Source organism: Ictalurus punctatus, chromosome 15 (genome assembly GCF_001660625.3).
Source record: "Ictalurus punctatus breed USDA103 chromosome 15, Coco_2.0, whole genome shotgun sequence".
NCBI classification, from domain to species: Eukaryota; Metazoa; Chordata; class Actinopteri; order Siluriformes; family Ictaluridae; genus Ictalurus; species Ictalurus punctatus.
Genome location: NC_030430.2, coordinates 25,940,227 through 25,950,226, shown reverse-complemented (window position 1 = coordinate 25,950,226; position 10,000 = coordinate 25,940,227). Strand labels below are relative to the sequence as shown.

Sequence of the window (10,000 nt, the reverse complement as noted above, 5' to 3'; positions counted from 1 at the left end):
GCTTCCGATGCGCTCGATACGTCCTCAGATAAATCTCACCGTGGGATCTTCACAGCCGCGAAGAGCTCTCTGAGATAAACCCGAAAGGTTCTACAGGTGCAGCTCAACACAGGATATTTTCCATATCCTGGAAAAGTGACGTTTTCCCCCGGAATTCAATTCAAACAGTGGAACTCCCATGTATTCTAGATTCATTACACATAAAGTGAAATATTTTAATCCTTTTTTTTTTGTTGTTTTAATCTCGATGATTACGTTTTACAGCTCACAGAAATCAAAAATCCAGATTAAAAAAATCCAAATAAAAAATCCAAAAAATCTCAAAGTATCAGGATAAAGAATTTATAATTCAGAAATCGACCCGAGAAGACTCGAATCAGATCATCAACTCCAAACACCTGTGAAGGTTTCCTGAGGCTTTAATCTCTCAGTCTGGGTCAGTACACACACACACACACACACACACACACACACACACACACAAGAGGGAAGTCGATGCTGCGTTTCGTTTGGAAATCAAGGTCCCAGAGTCTGGAGGACGAGTGGAGAGGAACAGAATCCCAGCTGCTTGAAGTCCAATGTGACGTTCCCACTGTCGGTGATGATTTGGGTTGCCATGTCATCCGGTGTCGGTCCAGTGTGTTTTCTCAAGTGGAAAGTCGATGCAGCGTCTACCAGGAGATTTTAGATACGTCATGCTTCATCTGCTGACGAGCTTCATGGAGACGCTGATTTCCTTCTCCAGCAGGACTCGGCACCTGCCCACAGTGCCAAAACTTCTAGTAACCGCTTTACTGACCGTGGTGTTACCGTGCTCAATCGTCCAGCCGACTCGCCTGACCCGAACCCCATAGAGAGTCTACGAGAGACACCGGACCCGACGATACAGACGATCTGAAGAACGCTCTCAAAGCGACCTGGACTTCCAGAACACCTCAGCAGTGCCTCAGGCGGATCGCCTCCACGCCACGCCGCACCGACGCAGTCGCTCCTGCAGGAGGATTAAAACCCCGACCGAGAATCAGCGCATGAATGAACACCCTGTTCATCAGGTCCACATTTCTGTATTATCAATCCTTTCTTCTGATATTTTGAGACGCACCTGTACGAAGAGCCCGTTGGAAAGGTCCTTAACCATCCAAAGAACCCTTGAGGAACCCTTTTATCCAAGACACTTACAGTCAGCATAGACAGTCTAGCACTGACTAATTTTCTCGTGCTATTTGAAGTGTTTTTGACTCCTTTTGAACGTCTCTATTTTATTTGTTCTTTGGAGAGTTACTTTTTGCTGATGCCGTGAGCGGCCATTTTGTTTTGATGTCACTTGCTGAACTCGTAGTCGAGAAGGCTTCGGGTTTTCCTGGTCGGAGATTTTCCCACGCAGCGAGTAGTTTGAAGGAAAAGCGAAACGGTCCTTCGTATCAGTACACGATGTCCGTATTCAGGACGCACGCTCCGGGAGAGACGTCAGCACTCCGTATATTTCCAAGATGAAGGGGGAGGGGGAGGGTGTTTCACGATAAAATGATAAACCATGCGAAATGGGAAAAGCATCAGTGTTTGGGGAAACTGAGGCGTGACCAAGCGTGACACGGGGACGAGTCTGATCCAGACCAGTCCGCGATCGTTTTTTTAATGCAAATTAACGTACGTTGCCGTGAATCTTCACCGCACCACACCCTGATTATGGAAAAGCAGGATTTCTCTCCAAAACGCCACTCTGCTCCTCTCGGCTTTGAGCTTTTAACTTCGTTCTGCCTCGAATATCTGGAACCTGTCCGGGTCTTTACCTGTCCGATTCTTTACCTGTCCGATTCTTTACCTGCCCGATTCTTTACCTGTCCGGGTCTGTACCTGTCCGATTCTTTACCTGTCCGGGTCTTTACCTGTCCGGGTCTGTACCTGTCCGATTCTTTACCTGCCCGATTCTTTACCTGTCCGGGTCTTTACCTGTCCGATTCTTTACCTGTCCGATTCTTTACCTGTCCGGGTCTGTACCTGTCCGATTCTTTACCTGTCCGATTCTTTACCTGCCCGATTCTTTACCTGTCCGGGTCTGTACCTGTCCGATTCTTTACCTGTCCGATTCTTTACCTGCCCGATTCTTTACCTGTCCGGGTCTGTACCTGTCCGATTCTTTACCTGTCCGGGTCTTTACCTGTCCGGGTCTGTACCTGTCCGATTCTTTACCTGTCCGGGTCTGTACCTGTCCGATTCTTTACCTGTCCGGGTCTGTACCTGTCCGATTCTTTACCTGTCCGATTCTTTACCTGCCCGATTCTTTACCTGTCCGGGTCTGTACCTGTCCGATTCTTTACCTGTCCGATTCTTTACCTGTCCGATTCTTTACCTGTCCGGGCCTGTACCTGTCCGGGTCTTTACCTGTCCGGGTCTGTACCTGTCCGATTCTTTACCTGTCCGATTCTTTACCTGCCAGATTCTTTACCTGTCCGGGTCTGTACCTGTCCGATTCTTTACCTGTCCGGGTCTTTACCTGTCCGGGTCTGTACCTGTCCGGGTCTTTACCTGTCCGATTCTTTACCTGTCCGATTCTTTACCTGTCCGATTCTTTACCTGCCCGATTCTTTACCTGTCCGGGTCTGTACCTGTCCGATTCTTTACCTGTCCGATTCTTTACCTGTCCGATTCTTTACCTGTCCGGGTCTGTACCTGTCCGGGTCTTTACCTGTCCGGGTCTGTACCTGTCCGGGTCTTTACCTGTCCGGGTCTTTACCTGTCCGGGTCTTTACCTGTCCGATTCTTTACCTGTCCGATTCTTTACCTGTCCGATTCTTTACCTGCCCGATTCTTTACCTGTCCGGGTCTTTACCTGTCCGGGTCTGTACCTGTCCGATTCTTTACCTGTCCGGGTCTTTACCTGTCCGGGTCTGTACCTGTCCGATTCTTTACCTGTCCGGGTCTTTACCTGTCCGATTCTTTACCTGTCCGGGTCTTTACCTGTCCGGGTCTGTACCTGTCCGATTCTTTACCTGTCCGATTCTTTACCTGTCCGGGTCTGTACCTGTCCGATTCTTTACCTGTCCGATTCTTTACCTGTCCGGGCCTGTACCTGTCCGATTCTTTACCTGTCCGATTCTTTACCTGTCCGATTCTTTACCTGTCCCAGAGAACAAAGAAAGAGAAATCTCTCATCTCGTCAATTTACTTTAAGCCCCTATCTCTCTATCTCTATCTCTCTCTCCCTTTCTCTTTCTCTCTTTATCTCCATCTCTCTCTCCCTTTCTCTCTCTCTTTATCTCTATCTCTCTCTCTCTCTCACGCTCTCTCTCTCTTTATCTCTATCTCTCTATCTCTCTCTCCCTTTCTCTTTCTCTCTTTATCTCTATCTCTCTCTCTCTCTCTCTCTCTCTCTCTCTCTCTCTCTCTCTCTCTCTCTCTGGCTGCTCTGCTCGTGTCGGAGCGTTGCCAGCTGCCAGATCGTGTCCTGGGGCCCGTTTGCGTTTCTGTGTAAATGCTGGATTCGGTTTGCGATGCGATCTGGAAGTCAGCGAGAGTTCACCGCTGAACATCACGGCCAGGTTTCCCGAGCCGTCTTCGTGGCAGGAAGAAAACGAGAGGCTTCTGTTCGGTTCCACAGACGAGCGCGAAACCTCCGGAAACACGACCTGGGATCAAATTCAAATGATGCAGAAAATCCGCTGCAGATTCCTCTTTATAATAACGGGAACTTCAGTGGGTTTATTTTCTAAAGAAACTCTCAGTGTAAACTTCGTCACTTCACTTCGTCTCCTACGTTCGACTTCCTGCCGACAGCGCCGCTTCCTGCAGTCTCACATCTTCACCGCTTCGTCTCAGCGATGCGGCGGCGCTTTAGTCCCTCAGTCCAGCTCTCTCACCTCCTCTTCTGTACACGGGGCTCAAACTGACCAGCTTCCAAAGCTTCAACTTTCACACGAATACCGCTAACACTGCTAACGTCGCGCTAGTCACCTCGCAGATCGCTAACTAGCCGAGCCGCTGCGTCCAGCGTCTGCTCCAACACCTCCACTTCTCCGCCGGGTTTCTCATCGATACGAAGCGGAACGTCACGGGAAAATGAAACGCGAGTTCCAACCGACAGTCTAACGCCAGAATCTCAAAACTTGAAGTCGACGCACGTGCCGATCTCCAGATTATCGTGTCGTCTCTACGCGCGTTACCGTACGCACGACTACCGTACGTCTCTTCGGGTGTCGGTATCGGATCGATTCACACGATCGTATCCATGCATCCCTGACGGTCACAGTGCGCGAGTGATGTGTGACGCAGCTGGGAATCGAACCCAGAGAAGAAACTGTCGCTGGAGTTTCTCATCACGTGGTTCGAGTTCGTTACGCGTTCTACAAATGCACGCGTTCATGAAGTTCCTCGTCCCCGCGCCGCCGACCGCTCCGACCCGGAGCGCGCTTTATACCGTTAAAAAAGTGCTCAGAGAGCGAATGAACCCCGCCTCCGAGCGTCCTGACCTCACGCTCGCGTTACACCAGAAATGGAGCTCTTCTCCTTCTCCTGTCCCGGTCATGCTGTAAATCGTCTGGGTTTAAATAAATCCTTCTCTTTCCATCAATTAATAGAAAACACACCAGTGTGAGAGGCGCTGTGTTGCACGAGCGCTCGTACATCACCCAAACTAGAGCGCTCCTGACAGCCGTCATCTGGTACCAATCTCAGAGTGCAAGGAACGGTCAGGAGGCTCACGCTGTCACACACACACTCACACACGCACACACACACGCCATGCGCTCAACACCACGCCAACCTGATTCCAGTCACAATGTCCACACGTTCACGCCGAGGCTTTTCCACCTCCTCAGAAATCTGACTGCATCCAGAAGCTCAAATTCAGTGGACAAAAAACACACAGTGGCAAAATACAGTCCCCTCCAAAATTATTGGAACGGCAAGCCTAATTCATTAGCGTGTGCGCTACAGCGAAGACATCTGGGTTTGAGATCAGAAGGAGACGAGAGCGAGCGAGTGATGGACGTGTCCAGTCTAGAACCTTCCACTTTCCCCCTGATGAAGTCCTGTGTCGAGGTGGAAGTGTGTTTTGGGTCGTTGTCTCGCTGCGTGATGAAGTTCCTCCTGATTCATTCGGATGCGTTTCTCTGTAAATTATCAGACAGGATGTTCCTGTAGACTTCTGAATTCATTCTGCTGCTCCACCATGAGTTCATCATCAATAAAGATCAGTGAGAATGTTCCAGAAGCAGCCGTGCAATCCCAAGCCATGACACTACCTCCACCATGTTCCACAGATCAGCTCGTATGTTCTGGATCGTGAGCAGATCCGTTCTTTCTCTACACTTTGGTCTTTCCATCACTTTAGTAGAGGTTCATCTCGGTTCCAGAACGTTTGTGGATCATCTCTGTATTTCTCTGTGAATTCCAGTCTGGGTTTCTGATTCTCACTGCTGATGAGCGGTTTCCATCTTGTGGTGTGTCCTCTATATTTCTGTATTTCTGGAGAGTAATGAAAAGCACGGGGCTGATGTCTCTCCCCGTCTCTGAGCGCTAACTCCGCCCAGGGTTCGGAGAGGCCTCGGCGGGGGGAGCCGCTTTAGGGCGTGGTCGTTCAGTGGACACATCTGACACCTGGACGTGAGGTGACGGAAGGAGTTCGGTTACGGTTCACGTAGAAAATAAAAAAGTCACTAGTCTTTCAACTTTGGTTTGTTTGAGGAAACCGGAAACGCACGATTATCCAAGTCTTAATCCGTTAATTTCTTGACATTAAGGGGAAATGCATCGTTTCATCTGTGTGTGTGTGTGTGTGTGTGTGTGTGTGTGTGTGTATAATATAAAATATATAATGAATCTGAAAGTCTACATGAAGTCATTAAGTTGAGCGAGCGAAGTAGCTAATCAGATAAGTGGAGCGGTTTTAACTGGGAAGCCAAAATATCATCCAATCAGAGAGCAGCTGCTAATGAAATCGGTCGTGTAAACAGGTAAACAGTTTAGTCTGCTGTTGTCAACAACACAATACTGAAAAAGTGTGAAAATTGATTAAACATGGCTGACCGGCGAGTTGGATTACGCCTTTACCTCTGACACTGGAGACTCCTTCCCTGAATGTTAAATAATCAGCTCCCTACTTTTAGAAAAGTCGAGAGATCATCGTCATCATCGAATTTATTTATTTATTTATTTATTTTTATAAATCCGCTTCTTATCAGCGGAGTGTCCTGTGAATGAGCGGTTACTATAGAAACCCTAACGATAATGTCATGAAACACTTATTTTTTTTTCCCTGACCAATCAGAATCCAGCATTCAGCAGCCCTGTGGTTCAGCGTAATCAGTAGTGTTTTATCCCGTCGTGGTGAATCGGGTCTGCTCGCTAATCTTATTTTATCAGCTGTTTTATTAATAACGCTGAACAAAAGCTGTTCTCGGCCTGCGTCCTGTTCCTCATTAGCATGCTAATTCTGTTTCCTGTGCCGTCATTAGCATGTTGATTAATACCATTGGCTGTTCAGCTGTAACATCATAATAATGAGAATTCAGTGTCAAACAGAAGAGCTTATTATCTCTCTCTCTCTCTCTCTCTCTCTCTCTCTGTGTGTGTGTGTCTTTTTCTTTTTTTCTTTTTTTTACAGAGCCAAGGCAGTGTGTGTGTGTGAGCGACGGAGTGTGTGTGTGTGTGTGTTTGGACGAGCGGAGGATCACTGCATCTTCTCTCCGATCTGTCACAAGGTGGGCTCCTCTTCCTCCTCCTCTGATGATGCACCGGTTGGCACGGCAACCGTCAGGCAGTAAAGGGGGGAAAAAGGAAGATCATGTGCTTTTTTGTCTGCCGTGAGGTTGGGTGTGAAATTGTGACAGATAGAATGACCACGTGACGATCGTGTCGGAGCAGAGGAAATAATCGCGGTGCTTCTGTAAGAAATAAATACTAATAATGAAGAGTCATAAATAAATCATTACTGGCTCTTTTCTCTAGACAGTGGCATTTTTTTTTGTTTGTTTGTTTGGTTCCTTCCACGTTGCGACGGAGAGGTGGAGAAGAGGATGAGCTGAAATAAAGGGAAAGAAAAGGGGAGAGAACGGAGGTGTAGCTGTGAAGGGAAAACAAATGATTCTTTCCTGCAGCGAAGAGTGGCACAAAGCATTAATCTTCCTCCTCGTCTGGAGAGACGGAGGGTGGAGGAATGCGGAGAGGAGAAGTGGAGGAAGGGGAGGTGGAGAGGGGAGGGTGAGGAGATGAGGAAGTGAAGACGAAGGAGGAGAGGTGGAGGGAAGATGAAAGGAGAGAGGACAGAAAGATTGAGGAGATGGAGATATGAGGTTTGAGAAATGGAGAGGGAGAAGGTGGAAGGATGGAGAAAGTGGAGGAGGATGGAGATGTGGAAGAATAGAAAGGAGGAGGATGGAGAGATGGAATGATGGAGAGATAAAGAGGAGGAGGATGGGTAGATGTAGACGGAGAGAACGCACATTGAGAGGGTAGAGGTGTAGGAGAGGGAGGGTGGAGGGTGGGAGAGATGGAGTGATGGGGAATGGAGAGTGGAGGTGTTACAGTTATGCAGGTTTGCATCACTGGCAGTAGAGCAGACTGTGGAACTAGTGAAGGGGCGTGGCCTCAATGCTTGTCAGTCTCTGTGAAATGGGTGTGGCCTCAATGCTTGTCAGTCTTAGTGAAATGGGCGTGGCCTCTGTATCTGTCTTGAATAGACATTTGTGCTGCATCTTTGTAGCATGTGATATGACAATCACTGACGCGCACACACACACACTCACTCATATATAGTCACACACACATACAGTCTCACACACTCACATAGTCACACACACACACATATAGTCACACACACACTACATTCTTTGAAGTTGAAGTAAACAGTTTGAGGATCCACTTGATTAAAATACTCCGTTTTGTTTGGATCTCCACACACACACACATACTCGAGCTGTCACTCATGCACACTCATTAGAATATTAGGCCACGCCCAGTCGGGACAGTCTGATCAGTCATTTGAACAGCTGCTGTGCTTTTTCACTCCGCTGATTTTTAAAATATATCTAAAATATTTCAGGTAGCTTTATAACGTCGTTATTATAATAGCTGTATTGTTATTAAAACATGAACGTGTTGTGTGTGAACAGATCATCATGTCACACTCGGAGCTCATGTGGATCAGGATGAAGTGAAAAACTCCAAAAGAACGCTTCAGCAGAAAGCTGACTGGGAAATTACTGTGTGTGTGTGTGTGTGTGTGTGTGTGTGTTTACTAAACAGGGGTTAGGGCACTGACGTGGCGTCTGGGAGGCGTCAGTATTGACTGACTAAGTGGTGTGTAGCAAACACACACACACACACACACACACACACACACACACACACACACACACACACTCACACACACACTCTGACTCAGCCCAGCCACCCACAAACACTCAAAATATAGAAGTGGTAACAGAAGCAGACAGACTGAGGCCCACGCTGAAGTGTGTGTGTTTGTTTCACATTTACACTGACCCTCCTGCGAACCCTCACACACACACACACACACACACACACACACACCCTGGAACATTTTCATCTTTAAACATGACATCACACGTTGAGTGGGTGACCTTTCACCCCAGCGACAGCGCGACACAGTGTTTATTCTCGTCCCATCAGCTTTAGGAGAGAAATGGAGCTGCTGCTGTTTGTCACTGAGCGTAAAACAACAACAACAACAACAACAACAACAACGAGACAAGCTGTATTTGACTCAAGTGACTCGTCACGTGTTGGTGTGAACGTAGCATAAACGCGCGACTCCTCGCTGCACGCGGTCATCCCAGAGCCGGCTGCTGATTGGCTCATTACCATCACCAGTTATTTCAGGCTCTTACACTGTACAACTCCAAATATCAACACAGCAGCTCTCTCTGTCTGTCTCTCTGTCTCTCTCTCTGTCTGTCTGTCTGTCTGTCTGTCTCTCTCTGTCGGTCTGTCTGTCTCTCTGTCTCTCTGTCTGTCCCTCTCTGTCGGTCTCTCTCTGCCTCTCTCTGCCTCTCTCTGTCTCTCTCTGTCTCTCTCTCTCTCTCTCTCTCTCTCTCTCTCTCTCTCTCACTCTGCCCATGTCTCCCCGTCTCTCTCAGTCCGTGTCTCCCCGTCTCTCTCTGCCCGTGTCTCCCCGTCTCTCTCTCTCTCTCTGCCCGTGTCTCCCCATCTCTCTCTCTCTCTCTGCCCGTGTCTCCCCATCTCTCTCTCTCTCTCTGCCCGTGTCTCCCCATCTCTCTCTCTCTCTCTGCCCGTGTCTCCCCATCTCTCTCTCTCTCTCTGCCCGTGTCTCCCCATCTCTCTCTCTGCCTGTCTCTCTCTCTCTCTCTCTCTCTCTCTCCATCTCTCTCTCTCAGCTCGTGTCTCTCCGTCTCTCTGCCCGTGTCTCTCTCTCTCTCTGCCTGTGTCTCCCCGTCTCTCTCTGCCCGTGTCTCTCTCTCTCTCTCTCTCTCTCTCTCTCTCGGCCCGTGTCTCCCCGTCTCTCTCTCTCTCTCTCTCTCTCTCTCTCTTTCAGCCCGTGTTTCCCCGTCTCTCTCTCTCTCGGCCTGTGTCTCCCCATCTCTCTCTCTCTCTCTCTCGGCCCGTGTCTCCCCGTCTCTCTCTCTCTCTCTCGGCCCGTGTCTCCCCATCTCTCTCTCTCTCTCTCTCGGCCCGTGTCTCCCCGTCTCTCTCTCTCTCTCTCTCTCTCTCTCTCTTTCAGCCCGTGTTTCCCCGTCTCTCTCTCTCTCGGCCTGTGTCTCCCCATCTCTCTCTCTCTCTCTCTCGGCCCGTGTCTCCCCGTCTCTCTCTCTCTCTCTCGGCCCGTGTCTCCCCGTCTCTCTCTCTCTCTCTCGGCCCGTGTCTCCCCGTCTCTCTCTCTCTCTCTTTTTCAGCCCGTGTCTCCCCGTGTCTCTCTCTCTCGGCCTGTGTCTCCCCATCTCTCTCTCTCTCTCTCTCGGCCCGTGTCTCCCCATCTCTCTCTCTCTCTCTTTTTCAGCCCGTGTCTCCCCGTCTCTCTCTCTCT

The 10,000-nt window shown here is 49.1% G+C and overlaps 2 protein-coding genes across 5 annotated transcripts in view; both read left to right on the top strand.

Annotated features, from left to right (window-relative positions):
• LOC108276314 (nuclear receptor coactivator 3) overlaps positions 1 to 10,000 on the top strand; it is a 54,735-nt gene that overhangs the window by 22,163 nt on the left and 22,572 nt on the right. For 3 of the 4 annotated variants that reach the window (XR_008398045.1, XM_053686494.1, XM_053686492.1), the window contains exon 2: positions 6,602 to 6,698. The exons of the other annotated variant lie outside the window; for it this stretch is intronic. The gene's annotated coding sequence lies outside the window, so the exon portion shown is untranslated. The remainder of the gene's footprint in view (positions 1 to 6,601; positions 6,699 to 10,000) is intronic. 4 annotated transcript variants of the gene reach the window in all.
• The window catches only part of LOC128635145 (uncharacterized), an 11,396-nt gene continuing 3,082 nt past the window's right edge, over positions 1,687 to 10,000 (top strand). The window contains exons 1-2 of the mRNA XM_053686389.1: positions 1,687 to 2,054; positions 2,438 to 2,966. Coding sequence (XP_053542364.1) covers positions 1,687 to 2,054; positions 2,438 to 2,966 — 897 coding nt within the window. The remainder of the gene's footprint in view (positions 2,055 to 2,437; positions 2,967 to 10,000) is intronic.